The sequence below is a fragment of the Diplotaxodon limnothrissa genome, linkage group LG18, assembly GCF_057381915.1.
Source record: "Diplotaxodon limnothrissa isolate DT_005_m linkage group LG18, D_limnothrissa_male_GT1.1, whole genome shotgun sequence".
Classification (NCBI taxonomy): Eukaryota; Metazoa; Chordata; class Actinopteri; order Cichliformes; family Cichlidae; genus Diplotaxodon; species Diplotaxodon limnothrissa.
The window spans coordinates 22,995,476-23,013,622 of NC_140613.1; the positions used below are offsets into that span (position 1 = coordinate 22,995,476).

At 41.1% G+C, this 18,147-nt stretch overlaps 2 protein-coding genes across 3 annotated transcripts in view; one reads left to right on the forward strand and one right to left on the reverse strand.

Annotated features, from left to right (window-relative positions):
- Positions 1-1,197: 1,197 nt before the first annotated feature.
- On the reverse strand, positions 1,198-11,708 carry nmnat3 (nicotinamide nucleotide adenylyltransferase 3). 2 transcript variants are annotated; one of them, XM_085379081.1, is made up of 5 exons: positions 11,654-11,708; positions 8,517-8,662; positions 6,143-6,326; positions 4,140-4,201; positions 1,198-1,887 (listed from the first exon to the last, which is right to left on the reverse strand). In XM_085379081.1, the coding sequence occupies exons 2-5, from the start codon at positions 8,626-8,628 to the stop codon at positions 1,472-1,474; spliced, it is 774 nt and encodes a 257-aa protein (XP_085235207.1). In that variant the 5' UTR covers positions 8,629-8,662; positions 11,654-11,708; the 3' UTR covers positions 1,198-1,471. The 2 variants fall into 2 exon arrangements, with proteins under 2 accessions (XP_085235207.1, XP_085235208.1); XM_085379082.1 differs by lacking the exon at positions 4,140-4,201 and having other exon boundaries at positions 1,472-1,887.
- Positions 11,709-13,983: 2,275 nt separating this feature from the next.
- The window catches only part of clstn2a (calsyntenin 2a), a 166,603-nt gene continuing 162,439 nt past the window's right edge, over positions 13,984-18,147 (forward strand). The window contains exon 1 of the mRNA XM_085377112.1: positions 13,984-14,056. Coding sequence (XP_085233238.1) covers positions 13,984-14,056 — 73 coding nt within the window. The remainder of the gene's footprint in view (positions 14,057-18,147) is intronic.

The following is an 18,147-nucleotide window of genomic DNA, read 5'->3' on the forward strand; positions in this document are numbered from 1 at the left end:
TTTGCCTTCAGAGCTGCCTTAATTCTTCATGGCACAGATTAAACAAGGTGCTGGACACCTCAGAGACTTTGTTTCATATTGACATGAAAGCATCACACAGCTTTGCTGGCTGCACATCAATAATGTCAATCTTCAGTTCCACCACATCTCAACGGTGCTCTATTGGATTGAGATCTGGTGACTGTGGAGGTTGTTTGAGCACAGTGAACTTATTTTCACGTTCAAGAAACCAGTCTGAAATGATTTGAGCTTTGTGACATGGTGGGTTATCCTGCTGGAAGCAGCCAGTAGAAAATAGGTGTACTGTGGTTATAAAGGGATGGACATGGGCAGCAGCAATATTCAGGTAGGCTGTTGCATTTAAATGATGCTCAGTTGGTACTGAGGGGCCTAAAGTGTGCCAAGAAAATATCGCTGGCACAATTACACCACCTCCACCAGCCTGAACTGTTCATACAAGAAAGGACGGATGCATCAGGATGCAAGGAGACTGGAAAAACTGGTGAGAAAAGCTGTCTGTGTAACTGGAGCCACTTGAGATGGTTGGAAAGATGCAAACTAAAGATCTTAGAAGCCATTCTCAACAACTCTGATCGGCCACTTTACAACATCTCTGTGGAAAAAAAGATTCCTCTCCCTTCAATGTAAAATAGATAAAGTCATTCGCACCCACAGCCAACAGGCTTTTCAATTCTCATACAAATAGCAGACGAGCCAACGCAGACATGCGAATTTCCCTCTGGGATCAATGAAGATGTTCTTACACGTCTTATTCTACATGCCTAAATGCATCATGTAGCTGTCGTGTAATAAGATATTTACATTAATGAGCAGCTGAACAGCCGTGAATCAAAGTGTATTCTTGTGATATGTGATGCACATCATACTTTATTCATGATTTCTTTTCTTTTGTGTCTGAACTTGTGTTTAAAAAAATTTTTTTTTTTCATATAATTGAATTGTCTTGACTTTCTTTGTTAAAGTGAGTGTATCTGTCTCTATGTCAACAAATGTTTGTGAACTATATAAACATCTGGCACATAGATGGGAAATAAGACTTCAATATAAAAGTCTTTTTAAATGTTTTAAATAAATAAAAACCCCAGCAGTCATTTTACAGCCTTTTTTTGTCGCGTGTGTGTTTGTGGGACTTGGGCCGACGAAAGCATAGAAAAATAAAATAGTCATGAGGGAATACAAAAAATATTTATTTGAATGAATAGAACTGCCATCAAGTCCAATGAGTAAAAACACTGAATGGTGAAAAATCTCTAGGAAAAAATGTAGGATGAAGATGTGGCTCAGTATTTGCATCACTTCTGAAAACACCATGTCTGTGTTTGGATGCTTCTTACTAAAAAAAAGAAAAAAAGTTAAAGTGATGCCTGGAAAACACACTTAGGCCAACAGAGCTTCCATTCCCTGAAGACAAGCACTCATCTGTGAGTGAATTCACCCTTCGAGGGCTCCATCAGTCGTCTAGACTCTTTACCGGCTCTTGTGCCTGCTTAACGAGCGGCCTCAGCACCGCGCTCTTATTTCTCATCTCGCTGTCTTCTGTGTAAAGGTTGTGCCGGTGAATATATTCTATCACAGAGTCTGGAAGCAAGTACTTCACACTCAGACCCCGTCTCAGTGCCCGGCGGACCTCCGTGGCGCTCGTCTCGTTCTTCACCCACTCCCTCACGTGGAAAATGTTGTGCCTGCGGTAGGACAGCAGGTCCGACTCGTGCACGGCCCGCTCGGGCTGCAGCTCCCCTCGACTGACGCAGACGAGGCCAAAATGCCCGACCAGCTCCTCGACGTGGTCGTCCCGCCACAAGCCGGGGATCTTGAAGGTGTCTAGGAAATCTGCACCACACAGAAGCTTCAGCTGGGGAGACAGATCTGAGTGGGGTGGCAGAATAAAACAGAGAAGATGACTATTTACACACTTTCTAACCAGTTTTTAATGATAAAACAAAAACAACGATAAAACACGGTGTGACAAATATAACAAACTTAGTTTATTTTCCCTCCAGAGATGGCTTAAAATATGCAAGGGTCTATTTCAACCCCTCCAAATTCATTGTTTTTATATCCATCTACACAATTTTAATCATCTTCCAGCACTATTGGTAATATGTTGTCCTGCAGCTGGATATGCCAGTCCTCTTTCTGAGCAATCACAACAGCAAAGAGTGACACAATCCTCATGTGCTCCTCTTTTTGAATACAGGGACAGAGTTCAGTGGGTTCCTGCCAACTGCCTAGTCCACAACCAAGCTTAAAAAAAGAAAAAAAAAGTACTTTACTGAACTGCCTCCTCGAAGAGTCCACACACTAATAGGAAGCAAAATGTAAAAATTGAAGGCACCAGTGATGTGAATATCAAAGAAAAAGAAAGTGAACATTTTGCGCCTGGACAGGGCAAATAAAATGCACAACATGACTAAAACGGACTTGTTCCACAAATTACACAACTTAGATATTCATATCGCTCGAGGCTTAAGAAAATTATAACAAGACTAATTATTCTAGGAATTCAGCTTTCACATTAAAAACTTAGAAGGTTTACATAACCCCGATAAACTGCAATAAAAAGGAGACTGAAGCAGCAGGCTTTTTTTCTATTAGATATCACGAGTTTCTGTGTTCATTTTTATTTTTTGTTTCTCACAAAATGTGTCATCTTTATATAAAGCGGTGTGCAAAAGCAGTAAACCCCAGAAGGCATCCCTGTAAATGCACCGTTATAAATCAAAGTTAATCTATGAAAATGGGCTAAGAATTCTAATTGGCTAGCTTTCATTTATAAGATCGATCTATCTATCTATCGATCTATCTATCGATCTATCTATCGATCTCCATTTCTAAGCAAAGTCAGCATACTAACAGACTGACAATAAAAAATTCAACATCTTCCTGTTTAACAGAAGAACACAAAGCCCAGCTGACGCAGAGGGCTGACATGAATGTTTCACTCTTCAAAAATACTACAAGTTTCACTTTGAGCTGACGGTGGAAGAGTCTACGAATCATTAATACTACAGCAACACTAGTGAAAACAGTAGTGGGAGAATGCAGCATGGCCAGATTTATTGCAGTTAGGTGCAATGAACTTGTGATCTTGGTTGCCCTGAAGACGAGGACCAGGTCTGCAACTACTCACAGTCTACTGCCATCTTTCAAAGCAACTTTGGTTCGTCAAGACGGCAATAAAACAGCAATAAGACTGCTATCCGTTTGTAACTGGATGGGCCCAAGTTCACAATTAGATGCAATCTATTTTGACAATTTGGCAGTTAACTGTGATAAATCGCCAAAAATCACCAATCCGCATACACAAAAAATCCAATTAAACACAAATTCATTTAGAAAAGTCTTGAATGAAGGAGCAATAGTAGCTTTCTCACATGCAAGGACTTAATCGATCTGAACCCCTCCCCAGTTGCTGCCCGATGGCAATCTAACTGCAAAATGACATAGGAAAATAACCACAATACAACCATCAAATCGAGTCCCCTATTGCGAAGAGTGTTGCAGACAAGTCGTACTCATTGATGTAGACTAAATTACGTGGTAATTATATGCAAATGCTTGACTGTCTGTCTGAGAGTGACAACACTTAGTCCAAATGGGACCTCACTGTCTGGAGAACAGGCTGCCTCCCACCAGGTGACCCATGCAAATGTATTGGAACTGAAAGTAGTCTACCAGAGGTTGAAGAGGTTGCATGCTCAACCTACGGGGAACACGTTATGTTGGTTTTATGGTCCCACAAATGTGTTAGTCCACACACAAGATTTCAGTCGGAAAGAGGGGGGAAGAGATCTGAGATGCGCTCCTGTGCAGTCCTCCAAGACCTCGACTGTGCACCTGCTCTTCTCTGCAGCTGGTTGACTGACCAACAACAGCACAAACAAGAGTCGTACCACATACTTGACTTGGGCAGCCATGCTGGCCCATAAAAACAGCTTTTTCTCATGCTATTTTCACTGTAGAGTGAGGAGCCATAAAGGGACAAGATTTCATTTTCTGCGGCTGTCTTTAAAATGTGCATGTTTTGTGATAATAAAAACATCATATAAATACCTCTAAAAATCCTGATAACACTCTGTAGTCAAGAGTTTCTAAGCTGAACAAAAAGAGACTCTTACTCGAGTTGTTGTGCATTCCCACGCTCCGCTCATACTCCTTCAGAATACGCCTGTAATGATACCTGACAACCAAAGGAAAAAAAGAAAAGATACTGATACTTTGTTTTTTAAACAGTTATGTGGTAATACATGCAGTTTTCTTTCATTTGTGTTTGTGAATCCAACCATTTCCTCTTTGTCCTCAGTTTTTCTGTTGTTTTGATCATGTGCAGTGCATCATTCCTGCTTTGTGCAGTAACTTACTGTTCATGCATGTGCTGAGGTAATCCACTGTTCAGTCTAAACATGTCAATAAAGCTTTACTGAAGTGATTAGAAAAAGGAAAAATAGCCACGACTTATAGAAAAGCCTTTAAAAGAGATGAAAACCTTCACTGTTTTCAAAGCTTCTTAAAGTTGTTCTGTATGTAAAAGTGTGTGCGTGTGTGTGTGCGTTGAATAATGTGTGCGTGGCCTGCTCACAGACTCATGACAACAGTCCACTTCATGGCTTGATCAGCAAACATGGCTTACAGCAAGAATGAGACACAACTGGGCATGTGCGTATAAGTGTCAGGTGTGGTCAGAAGTTACTATCCACTCATTGTGGGCATGAATTTCATGGTAATTTGGAGCTTTTAATAATTCCTCTGAACTGTTCTTTTACCAGGGTGGAACGATTGTACACCATACTTCTTTAATGACTTAAAAAACACAAGAACTGGGTCCACAACTCTGAATTTTCTCTAGTCTACAAAAAGTCAAAATTATACACACAGGCTCAAATATATACATACATTTAATAAAGGCTTTGCAGTGTCTATTAACTTGACAAGGGCTATTAACTTCTCGTTGGTCATCACAATTGACTAAAACTGGTTTCTAGTTACAAACATAATGGGATTTATTGATTAACTAATTAATTTACTAATTTGATTAACCAATACTCAGAACAATTGGAAATTCCAATGAATTCAGTGAAGATTGATGAAAGAGAGTTGTAGATTTACACAAGTTGAGAAGGTCTCTAGGAGTCATTTCTACATAAATGTAGATTCAAGAGCATCAGTTCAAACAACTGTACCCAAGTACAAGTTATTTAGGTGGAACAGCACTTTGCCAAAGTCTGGGAAAAGATCTGGACTGTCACCATCAGATAAGATGAAACTGGTTTGGATGACCAGCCTCAATCCTGGTCAAGAAGTTGCTCACACCTACGGTAGGCTAACGCCACCCCCCCTCCCCCATCCTAAATTGGATAAGCAGAAAAGAACAGATGGATGGATGGATGGATGGTTCTCTTGGGTCAAATAAATATGAAAATTCTGTCCAGTTAACTTGTGTGTTAGTGAGCGAGCAAATACTCAGTGGGGCCTCTTTCCTATCCTTTCGCTCAGTGCAGCACCTCTCTTCAAACATATTCATCGCTCAGGCAGCCTTTTGCCACTAAACCGTTCCCAGTTGGCCAATGAATTTAACAGCCCGTGGTCCTAATTTCACCCCATGAAAAAAAACAGACCTGATATGGATCCAGTCTAGTCTAGCAGCCCCCAAGAGACTAAAACCATAAATTAGGCAGGAAACCTGGTGGCACTCTTACATAAACAGCACAAGCTTGCATGATAAAGGGCTCACAGAGGGGCAGCAAAGGACAGTGGATCCCTGCGAACTCTGCTGGTAAGACTAGGATGATCTGATCTTCTTGCACATTAAAAAAAAAAAAATCATACATATGACATGATATGAGACTCTCTAGCTATAGAATGCAGTTATTATGACAGGAGATATATTATTTGACTGGAAATACACAACACAATGTTTCAACCAGTTCAATGTTTCTGATTAACCATCGAATTGCCAGGGACTTACTGACTGTGCATGTAATTGTCTGTGAGGTGTGTTCATAAAGGGTGACAGGAAAGAGAAAGAAAAACTGTTTCAACCATTCACTTTCTTGCACAATATCGCAAGATTTTTTTAAATTTTATTTTAAAACTAATCTCCAGCAGTAAAGATGGTTTATACCTCATAGTGACCACTGTCTCCGTCCAGTCTGGCTGCTGGCTCTCCCATTCATCAACTGTGACCCAGTTGGAGCTCTGAAGCGCCAGCTCTGCCATAGCAACACGATGCTTAGCCAGTACTAGGCCTTGCTTTCCATAGCTGTCACTCACTGGGGACACAATGCCACCCACCACTTGGTACTGGCCTGAGGGGAGAGAAGATTAACAGAGTTTAACTGGGTCACGACAGCGAAAAAGAAATGCAGCTGTCATGTATAACAGAGATAGTGGCGTTGATACAATTAATGGTTCATCAGATCTCACATTTGAGGACAAATAAGACAATTAATCTCTTTATAACGGAGTGAGAAAGGTGGGTGATCGTGACAAGGTGTCTCAAATCATACTATGTCATCAATTTTAGAAAAAGGTGTGTTTATTTAGCTGACAAAGTTGGAAACAATCAGACACAGGAGGAAAAACGTCTACTGTGATTTCTGAATGTCAACCTCAAGCTAGTCAGCTGATGCCTTATAGGTAAGGGGGTCGAAGGGAAAACTGTAAGAGCATTAATGTTCCTGCATGTTGAAATGCTGCACTGTGTTCAGAGCATCTTTACGATGTAAATGTCCTGAATTTATATAAGGACGCTGTGTCTGCTGAAGCTGGGATTGTGTGGCAGAGCAGATCAGAACATAAAGCTTAGGGTGACTAAGCGTTTTCCACACAAGAGCCTCCAAATCACGGAGACGGCCATATATTAGCATTGTTTGTATGATTGTATGGGATTCTTCATACTGGGGTCTTAAAAGATGCAGCAATTGATTTTTTTTTTTGGCCACTAGGGGGCAAAAGACCTCCATTGCCTGCTGGAAAAAAAAAGAGCCTAATTTTGCTTGCGGCAGACACAGAGCACATTAGCATTCGTTTGGAGTTGTGTTTATGGCAACTTGACATAGGTATTCAGCTCTCTCTTCTCCAGCTAGTCTTAAAGTTTGCATGTCTGCTCTTTAGCGCTAGAAAGGTCGTAGGGAGTTTTATCAGGGATTGGTTGCCACGGCGGCAAGGAACAAGACAAATGACAGGGCGACACTCAATCAAACAGTAGATTTAAAGGCCACAAGTGATAAACAATGAGCTAGTTTAAAGAGCTCTGAAAAGTGGCATAGTTGGGTTGTAATACATCACATATATATAGTACTGTGCAAAAGTCTTGAGCCACCCCTCATTCCTTTATATTTTGCTAGGAAATTGTTTCAGGGATTTATTGAAATACATAGATTATACATGGAAATGCAGCATATTAGGCACAAACAGTTGGTACAAGTCTGATGAGCTTCAGAGTCAATGTTTCGTATGAACACTTTTATTCTTCAACACAGCCTGAACTCTCTTAGGCAGGTTTCTTTGCAATTTCTTTAAGCAGTCTTCAGGAATAGTTCTCCTGGTTTCCCGAAGAACTATAAGCTATTCTTTGGATTCTGACTGACTTTTGCTCTGTTTTCTGTCAAGATGATCCCACACTGCTTCAGTAACGTTGAGGTCCGGGCTCTGGGGAGGCCAATCCATGACTGATAGTGTTCCAACGTGTTTCACTATGCAGGTATGCTTTTACTGATTTGCCGGTGATTTTTGGGAAAAAGAAACAAAGCGGTCGCCAATTAGACGCTATCCAGATGTTTATAATTCCATCAATTTTTACTTTTTGACAGTCACCCTTCTGCTGAGACCATTTCTGATGGGGCTTTATCATGAACAGTAGATGGATCAACTGAAGGGTCAGGTGCATCTCTCAGGTCCTGCTATACTTATTCCTTAAGGACACGATTTTCAGATACTGTTCATCTGCTGTAGTTTTTAGGCCTGACATGTGTGGGTCTGGGCTCCACTTGTCCAGTTTCCTCATATTTCTTAAGGACACCATACACACCATATGCCAACTTTACAGCTACTTGCTCTTTTGGGAACCACCTTGTTGCAAACATAGTATTTTAGGTCTGTCTAACAGTTACATTTGGCATTCTTTGTAGAATCAGTTAAGAAAATGAAAACAAATGATCTGTTTTGCAACAGGCTATTAACAACGTACCTAAAGGCACGTGAGTGGGTGGCTCTTGGGTGAAGAGGTTTAACAATCAAAAAACATTCCTCTGAAATTGGGCAGGTACAGGGACTGGACTGAGTGAGTGAAAAAGCAGTCAGTGTCCAAAGAAAAACTTTGAAAGTCCTTCAGAGAGGCTGGATAACTATTACTCATTGCTTGATTAGTTGTAACTACAAAGTCTATTAATCAGTGGGCTTTATGGAGGAGATCTTACAGAGGCTGGTTTTCTTTAAAGTCAAACGATACAGCGATACACAAATGATACGGGGATGTAGCGTTGTCTGTATCTGACCTGTGCTGTGCATGTGGTCTCTGGCCAGCTCGAACAGCCTCATGTGCTGGTTGGTGATTGGATTAAACGAGCCGCAGGCTAACAAGACTAGTGGGACACGGCGGGCGGCCATCTTGGTTTAACCTCTCACACCGCAGTCAAAGAACCTTAGAGGAAAGTGAAACAGAGTATTAGCCAGAGTCACGTGATGGGACAGAAGACGACGAGATTCAAGGAAGACAGCAATGAGAAACAGTCCTCTTCTGGAAACCTCTGCATGTAATATAAAAAGAGATTAACACCACACACACAGATGAGCACAGTCTAACCCCAGAGAAGAAAAAAATAAACTCAGGTTCCGATCTTCTAACAATTTGTCAATGGGACACCAAATCCACTTCCAGAAACACCGAAAAGAATAAAGGATGCGGTGTTTTTCTGAGGCTGAGCACCGGACGAAGTAAACAGCTACAGTGCAGTTTTGTTTTACTGTCCGTGTTTGTGTGTGTAAAGAGCCCAAAGGGAAATTAACACCAGCCACTGCTCAGCCAACTCACCACTCACTCTGCCAGGAATCCAGCCAACATTTATTTCACTTTAAATTAACTTTCTTGACCAAAGTTCAGTGAGTAGTTTATCTCAACATTTAGATCTAAAATGTTATTAGTTTGGGATTTCATTCTAATAGGCATCTGTGTGAAATTGCTCATAATTAGGAAATTAATTCTTAAGTAAAAGGTCAAAAAATGGTTTTATGAGGTCATACTGAACTCAACCTTTGACAATGAAAAGAGTAATGACTCTATCCTTGATTGAGTGTTTGAAGCGCTTACATGAGTAGGATGAATGTACAAAGACAACAAAATGCCTCTGGCCACAGTTGTTGGCAGCATAGAAGCAAATAGCAATCCTTCTGGATTTTGGGCTTGCCTGATACCACAAAGGTATGCACCACTCTATCTGTGCCTACACAAAAACGCACCGTCAGTGATAACACTAAAATCCTTTTTTTGTTTTTTTTGCTTACCCAATTCAGGGTTGGGTTGGAGCCTCGACAGGCTGCCAGTTTGTTTCAGGGATACGCTCACATTCACATCTACACCTAATTTAGAATCACAGATTTCCTGAGCCCAGAGATTTCAAACATAAGGCCCGGTGGCCAAAGCCTCCAGCAGCTGTTCACAGGACGGCTTGAAGATGTGAAGTAGAGTGTGGATTTTTTACTTTTAGTAAGCAAGTCAGTAGAATGTATTATCTGTATCATCTTTTGCGACAAAGATCAAAGATCAAAAAAATACATAAAAATAAAAAAGCAAGTCTAAAAAGATGAGTTTTTAGTAGTTTCTTGAAGGCGATCACTGAGTCCATAGATCAGGTCAGAGGGAAAGATTTCCATTGTCTAGGGGGCCACTGTAGCAAAATCTCCATCTCATTTAGTTTTCAGCCTTGTATGATGCACAACAACTAGGCCCTAATCACATGACCTCAGGGACCCACTGGGGATGAATGGGTGTAAATGTTTACTGATGCGAGCTGGTGCTTGTCCAGGAAGAGCTCTAAAAGTCAGAACCAGAATCTTAAAATATACTCTGAATTTAATGGGGTACAGTACAGCTGTTCAGCAACAGTGTGACTTGAGTACAAGTGAACAATGAATTACAGTAATCCAAATAAATCCATGAATAACAATCTCCAGTTCAGTGCAAACCAGAAAAGGCCAAACAGCAGCAGTCTGGATGAATCCTCCTGAGGTAGTACGGTCTCAGGCGCTGCGTATCCAAGCAGGGACATAGAAGAAAAATTCCTCTCCATGGAAACTCGCTAAACACAGGTAACCAGAAATGCTCAGCGTCACTTATCAGCCAGTCCCTCACTTCCAAGAAAAGTCTTAGCTTCATCTGCTCTTCTCACTCTCCTCTTCTGTGGTCTGTGTGTACCCAGGAGGGCACCAATGAGGACGCCAAATGAGGCAGTAGGGGATACAAAATGCAAACACAGGAGGTTGAGGCACATCCTGTGTTTTATTTTTCCACTATCTACTATACAAATGCCTGTTTTTAAAATAGTGTGTCGATGGTTTAAAAAACAAACATTTTTTTCTGTAAAATAATATAAACTTTATATTTTATAACTACAGTACAGCCTGTGCAATGAGCTCCGTAATCACTCATCTGCCTGCTTTCCTAGGTGCTCGGCTGCTCTTCTATTCTTTACATCACTTCCACGCGACCTACCTCATACCCATCCTCACCTCACCCAAGTCACTCAGACACTCAGCCAAGCCTTCATCCTCATCTTCACCACAACCAGCATCTACACATCCGGTGTGTCCTATCCTAAATCGTGTCCTGCTAGGATTATTTTCTGCCATGCTGGGTCACCTGATTCTAATTGCAAATTAATGGCGAAACAAAATTATTTCTCTATTTCACTAAATCATGTTCAATTCTTCTAAATGTTCTCTCCTTACTGCGCTTATATTAAGACATGTCAGGGATTGTTTAGCTTGTTTAGATACGTTTAGTTAAACGTGCACCATATAAATTGATGTATTTAACCAGTAATTGTAATTTTGCGTATGAACAACAACCATGTTGAAAGAAAAAGAAGCTTTTGAAACAACTTCCTCTTTGCAGAAAGCTTTTAGTTTGGATGTGGACACTTACTACACCCTGCCTCACTCTGACAGAGTAATCAGACTCTTCTAGGTCATCTGGCAAATTCATTTTCACAGTTAGTACACTTGCACGCATTTCTACAATATCAACTTTAAATAAAGCTATGCAAGCAGGATCTCACACGCTCACTCCAACCCTAAAGTGTGTTTTTCTGTGAATACTCTACAACTCACATCTACTGGCAAGGCAAAATACGCCCCTTTTTAAATCTAAGTTTCTAATGATGTTTTTAAGGCAGAATAACGTATATGTCATAGATTGTAACATAATGAAGTTAATGAAGTAAGTCAAAACGCCATCAACATTTGAGGAAGCTGTGACAGTCCACCTTGACATTGAGCAGGCAGCTAACAGTCGCCAGCTTAGCGGACTAATAAACCAGGCGTAACGCGATTAATCAGTTAAAACAGAGCACAGTCAAGCAGGCGTGATACAATCCACACAGTGATTAAAGGCAGTAGCGATAGTTCGTTTCATTACCTTCTTTTCACATTGTTGACATTTGGCGAGTGTGTCACACTGATACCACTCCCCCCTTCCCGTGTTTGGAGAGGCGCTTGTTTGAAGGTTCCGCAGATAAAACCTGGCTGAAGTGCGACCCCTGGTGGATGAAGGTTACAGCGACGGAGCTCTCCGTGGTACTGAAGTACGTGCAAGTTGTTAACAAGTCTTTGTAATTAAACGTAATAACGGTGCCTTTTCATTTATTAGATGCACATTAAAGAGCAGTGTTACTTTTTTTGCGCTCAGTGCTGCTGCATCTGTGGGCAATGACGGCATCTTCCCAGAACACCTTACAATTAGAAGCTGACCTTTACAGCAGTGCAGCATCAAACACCTATGAGCTCCAGGTAACCTTTCATTCTATTGTTGTAAACTGCTTGTCAGATAAAAGGGGAGAGCACTGTACAACACTAACTGACTGTCTGTAGAGCAACCTGCAACTGATTACAAAAATGGCCACAAATCCCTTTTCCAATAACTGCTTTGTAGCGGAGGTACGAGAATAACTTTAAAAGAATGTAAGCTTTCAAAGAAGTGACATGGCATTTAGCGAGCCATTGTTATATATCACTATAAAAATAGAGCAAGCCCTTTCCTGTGGGGACAACTGCACCAGTTTCATATAGGGAGCAGTGTGTGTCAGTTAAAACCAACAATGGAGGCCTTCAGATGTGTTCGTGTTCATACAAATGGATGGAAGTTATCACTGATCTTATATTTATTGCTGTTTGAGGTAAAAATTAAGATATCGCAGTGAGAATCCAGTCCCCTAATGAATGAAACTGTTTTCTTTCAGTTACATGAATAATCTAGCAGTGATAAACTGTTGATAAACTATTGAACAGTTTATCACTGCTAGATTATGCCATGACTGCTCATAAACGGGAAAAAAGGAAATTAATCCAACCTACTTTGTTTGAAACATTAAGATTAAAATGAGTATTTGTCAATAACACAAGAAGCAGTCTTTTAGTGATGCCACAGTGATTTTCTCCCTTTCCCTATACTAAATAATTGCTGACCTGATGGCTTCACTGCAATTAGAAAGACAGCCTGCACACCATCTTTCCCCTTGTCACTGCTCCGCTGTGACTTAGCTCCCATTAGCCATGGAAACAGCCAGTCAGGAGCATGTGTGTGTAAGTAATTGCATGTGCCCTTCTTGGACTTGTATGCGTGTGTTTTCTGTCTTTGTTATCCTCTTAACTCTCCTGAGGTCTGCCTTCTCTCTCTTGCTCCCTCTAATCCCCAGAACACACACCCACACCCAGCAGAAGAGGAAGCAGGAATATATGTGTGTGTGTGTGTGTGTGTGTGTGGGGGGGGGGGGGGGGGGGGGGGGGGTGTAATTGAAGAACATGTGGTCCTCGCAGAAAACCAGTGATTCTGCCACGGGGTGGAAAGTGAAAGACTCAAATCTGTGAGGGGGAGTATAGCTGTGCTCTTCAGAGGCTCTTGTTAGGAGGATACAGCTGGAAAAACATCTCACTGTGGCAGCTGCTTCATTCGATTATAGCTCTAAGAAAATGCACTTTACTTCTTAATTAACATACATTTCCCAGATGTAGCATATCTAAGATAACTGAGATGATTAAGGGAGGGTAACTGCTAATGACCTCACTCAAAGATGCTCGTGGTTGCTCACTAATCTAAACACTTAAATGGTCAGCAGCAAGGTGTGGCAACTGACACTCCAGTGAGCCTGGAAACATGATGTTACATTTACATTGCATTAGTCACTGGCAGATTGCTCCAGGGGTTTCATTATCAATCCTCACCCCGTCTTGACACTAAAATACTAACACATTGACACTCTTCTCAGACAGATCCTCCCTGCATCCCTCCCTTCACATCTCCTGCTCCTTCTCTCTGAGAAACATTTTGTTTTGTCAAGTTTGTCAAATAAAAGCCAAACTGGGTTTTTTTTTCAACATAAAAGCGTGCAATTTTTCAAAATTTTCGCAAATCTATTTTTAGATCCGTGCAATAAAGGAAATGTTGTCTAAAAAAGAATTTCTACTCCATGTAATTACAATGCTGTTGTAGTATTTGAAATGCTTCAACCTTTACAGTCGGTTGCTTTATTCTATTTTGAAAAGAAACTCCCGGAAGTGTTGGTGCGTTGACGCTATTTAAACGCCAGCCTCTCTCTCCCTCTTTGCTTACATTAACACTGACTGTCTCTCGACCTGCCGACTATCTGTCGCGCGGCCGGCCAGCTGAGAACATCCACGCGCTCGGGAGGTGAGCGAGGATATTTGGAAGAGGACAGGACGCAGAGACATCTCCTTCACGGCTCGACAAACATGCACACACTCGGGGTCCCATTTCTGCTGTTTTGGCTTATCTGGGGCCACTCCTGCGCGCTCGGTGGAAAAGGTAGGAACAAAAAGGAAAAAAAAAATTAGAAAGCGTGAGAAAAAAAACTTGGTTTCGAAAATCTTTGCCCTCTTTTTTGCGTTTGAGTTGCACAAGTTTGCAATGCGAGCGACAGCCGTCCGTCGAAGAACTTCGCAGTCAGGTTAAGCTGTCTTGAAGTTAAGCTGCATTTAAATGATTTTTTTCTTATGAATTATTGGCCAGTGGTTAGCTGAGGTTTCCTGTCTTGGCTGTCAGTTACTGTGGCAGGTGTTCAGTTAATTGGAAGTTTCCAGCGTTGAGTAATTTAAAAGAGAAATGTGTTTACATGAAACCACAACGTTAGCATCAGGGGGTCACTTATGATAATTTTAATTTATGGCTAATGAATTTGCCTAATCGTTTGCTTTTATAACTCTTCAAATGTGTGTTTTTGTACAAAGAAAGCCTTAACATTCATTCAATTTTTCATTCTAAAAGAACATTTAATCTAAAAAATGTTTATTATTGTGTTGTATCAGACATGACTTCAGTTACATTTTACAGGTGTTTGCATGCTGTTGAACTGGTCTTCACATAACCTCCTCTGTTCGCAACAACTGTACTTGGCCTGGATGCCTTTGAAATGCAGGACAAACATGACATTTATGGCAGTTATGTTTTTGGTCATGATTGGTTGGTTGGCCAGTGATCTGAAGATGATTTCTGTCTACAATTATCGATCAGTGCTCAGGGAGGGCAGCCATGGTTGGGATGCTGTATTCCATCACGTCTTCACCCTGTGATACTCACATCTTTCTCCATCTCTCTTTCTCCGGCTCTCTCCCTCTCTCTCTCTCTCTCTCTCTCTCTCTCTCTCTCACACACACACACACACACACACACACACACACACACACACACACGCACGCACACACACACACACACACAGTTCTGGCTGTTGTTGCCTATGAAGGGCAGCATTGGTTTACAGTTGTATTAATTGGGTCTCTGGAGTGAGAGTGCTGGGCTGACTGGCTGTCTGCGCTCAACCAAACATTATCATTATTTTTCTTGTTTATAAAAGACCTCCATATGGCCTGGAGCCAGAGGGAACGCTAACTAGGTTTAGATTAAGTTGAGAGAATTGACTGTTTTCTGTAGAGACTTCAAAGACTCATTAAGTTTTCAAAGGTGAGTATAAAATGTGTGAACTTGGCTTTGATTGCTACGTATATAGTAAATCCGTCAGTCAGTGGTGACTATGCAGTGCATGCTTGGGTCGTAGCTCTCTTTTCTTTTTTTCATGCTTTAACACCATAATTTCACAAATGCATGTGAGGAAAAAAAGTAAAAGGTTTGAAAGGAGTTGTTGTCACACAATCTTGAACCTTTGGGAAGTGAAGTGTCAGCAGTTCATATCACTTTATTGCACACTTCTGCCAACAAATCTTCAATGCAAAGTAGACAATGGAACAGACACTCGTGCGAGCAAGAATCTATAATCAGTAAATTTTATCTTAGGGAATGCCCATACAAATACATTTTAATATCAACCCGTGTAGCTTTTGCTACATTATTTGGAGAAAAGCTCTTAGTCTTTGAATTCAGGTGTTTTCAGTCCCTTTGCTGCAGGTGTGGAAAATCACATACATCAAATTTCTCATCAAATTGTGAAAGAATGGGTTGTCCTAAAGAGCTCATTAAGTTTGATAAGAGCCCAATGTTAAAACAAGTTAGTTTGTGATATCTCTTCCCTCTAGATATTCCACAAGCAGCTGTTAGTGGTATTATTGCAAAGTTTAGGAACCACAGAAACTCAACAGCAACTCAGCAATGAAATGGCAAACAATGGAAAGTTACAGTGCAAGATCATCAAGTGCTAAGGAGCAGAATCTGTAAAAGTCTCCAACGCTCTGCTGACTCAATAACTACAGAGTTACAAACCTCCTCTGGCATTAATATCAGCACAAAAACTCCTGGAGGGGCAATGTGTAGGTGGCCCAGTGTTTTTGTGTACATAGTGTAAGTTTATACCTGGTGGAAGTTTTGAAAATGCTTATGACACAACACAAAGAAAACGCTCCCGGATTTGGTTTTAGCCTGGATTTGCAGAAACTAAGAGGTTTTGAAAGATGAAGCAAATATCTGTATTTTTTTTCTTTTTGTCTGGGTATTTTTTCCACATTGCCATGTTTTTTCTGGCAGTGGATAATATTCCCCATACAGCTTTAAAATGTCATGATATTTTCTTTCCAAGCACTGAAAATCTGTCCTCTACGTATACTTTCAGTAACAGTTCCAGCTCATCATCTGACTTTGGTCCCAGCAAAGAAACCATGATGTACATAAAAGAACATGCATTTATATATATAAAAAAAAAAAAAAAAAAAAAAAGCTATTCAAGTGTAGAACCAGAAAGTAATATATCATCCTTTGGCTAGCTAATATAGGTATAGCATATCTCAGTTTTATTGTGCACTGCTCTATACCGCTCTTTGGCTGACTCATCTGTATCATTAGACCTTCTAGCAAAATATTCCCATTTTTCTCTTTTAAGAGTCCCACATTCCCACCGGGGCTTGGCATTTTTCTCAGTTCAGTTTCTTGCCTGCTCCAGTCGCTGTTATCATAAGTTATAGCGGCACATGTTTGGTATTAAAATATGAATCTTTGACAATCACAGTAATATTGCCCGACCTCAATGCAGTGCACAGTAACTGAAGGCCAAATATTGTCTACTAAACATTTAATGCAACATCTGAAATGCCTTTAAAAATGGTCTCTAAATGTCAATGCGATGTCCTAACACTTGACAAGGCGTTGTATTGTGAAGTACCGTTTTGAAAAAGAATAGATCAGGGCCTGAGAGTGCTGGTTGGATGTTTGCTTGTTGTTTAAACAGACAAAGACCGATTTTTCTTTTGCATTCTTGTGCGTCTGTGCAGCTTCTTTGTATTTACAAGCTTCACAAGCTCAGCAGAACACATTATATACATGAAACAAAGGCTTTCAGCTGAATACCTTTACATAAGAAGTCGGGGAGAATAGACCAGAGCAGACGAGCGCCAAGAGAATCTGAAGGGTGCTGGGAGAGAGAGAGAGGGAGAGAACGGCAGGAAGAAATTGAAAACAAGACCAGATTTATGGGTGTCTTTTCAACAGAGCCATCCAGCTGCATTATCCCCGCCAGAACATAAATCGTGAAAGCGATGTGGAACGCAGAAGCATAACTCAGGTTTTCCTCTTCTGTGCAACGACTGGTGAAACAATGACTAGCGGGAAGTGCTCTGCCCATCCTGTCGCTCTTTTCCTCTTTACTGTCATTCATGCCCATTCTATTCCCTCTATTCCCTTTAATTCCCCCTGTTTCTTCCCGGTTGTGTTTTCTCTGCCAGCCTCTCTCTTTCTTCCTTTGACTCTGTATCACTCTTCGCTGTTCTGCTCCGCTGAGCTGATGCGATTCAGAGGGCAAATGTCATAGAGAGAGAGAAGTGTTTCGTCATTCTCCTCCTCGCTTCTTTTTTCCATGCTTGAGCAGCCTTCGTTATGATTTCCAGAGGTAGCGCTGCTCCCTCGCTCTTTCTCTTTCTCTTTCATAGCCAGGATTCAATTCCAAAGGTTTATGGGCTCAAGTGAGATGTATAAATGAAGAGGCAGTCTTCTTTCTGTCTTACTTTGCCTTTTCTCATTTGGCGTGTGTCGCATTCTCACTCTATCCCGGCTACCTCTATTACTGGCCACCTCCTCGGTCCCATTTATATTTGCTCTCTTTCCTGTAGCTTGCACAGATTTGACTTCTGCTCTTTTATTTTCCCCTCAACTTTTCACCTCTCTGCTTTGCAATCATGTTTTCTAAATGAGAAGGTACAATATGTTTGCTGTGCGCAGTAACGGTTAGGTATTGACTTAAAAATGTCCTGAGCACCAACGTGTGAAGGAATGCTCGGTCTGACTCCTGCAGAGAGTATATGCAAATGAGGGTAGATATGCAAATAATGTCCTAATTTGGGTGTTAATTACTCAGCACAGCTAATTATAATATGTCTGATGAGGCGTAAGGTGGAGGAGAGGAGGGAAATGGAGGGGCTGCCATTGGATGATGTATGCACGGCGATAACAGTGTGTGTTTG

Excerpts from the sequence above, each read along its gene's own strand:
- nmnat3 (XM_085379081.1), bottom strand. The coding sequence starts at position 8,628 with ATGGCCGCCCGCCGTGTCCCACTAGTCTTGTTAGCCTGCGGCTCGTTT. Across the intron at positions 6,327-8,516 it reads AGACCACATGCACAGCACAG|GCCAGTACCAAGTGGTGGGT; the intron begins GTCAGATACAGA and ends CTCTCCCCTCAG. Across the intron at positions 4,202-6,142 it reads GAGACAGTGGTCACTATGAG|GTATCATTACAGGCGTATTC; the intron begins GTATAAACCATC and ends TTTGGTTGTCAG.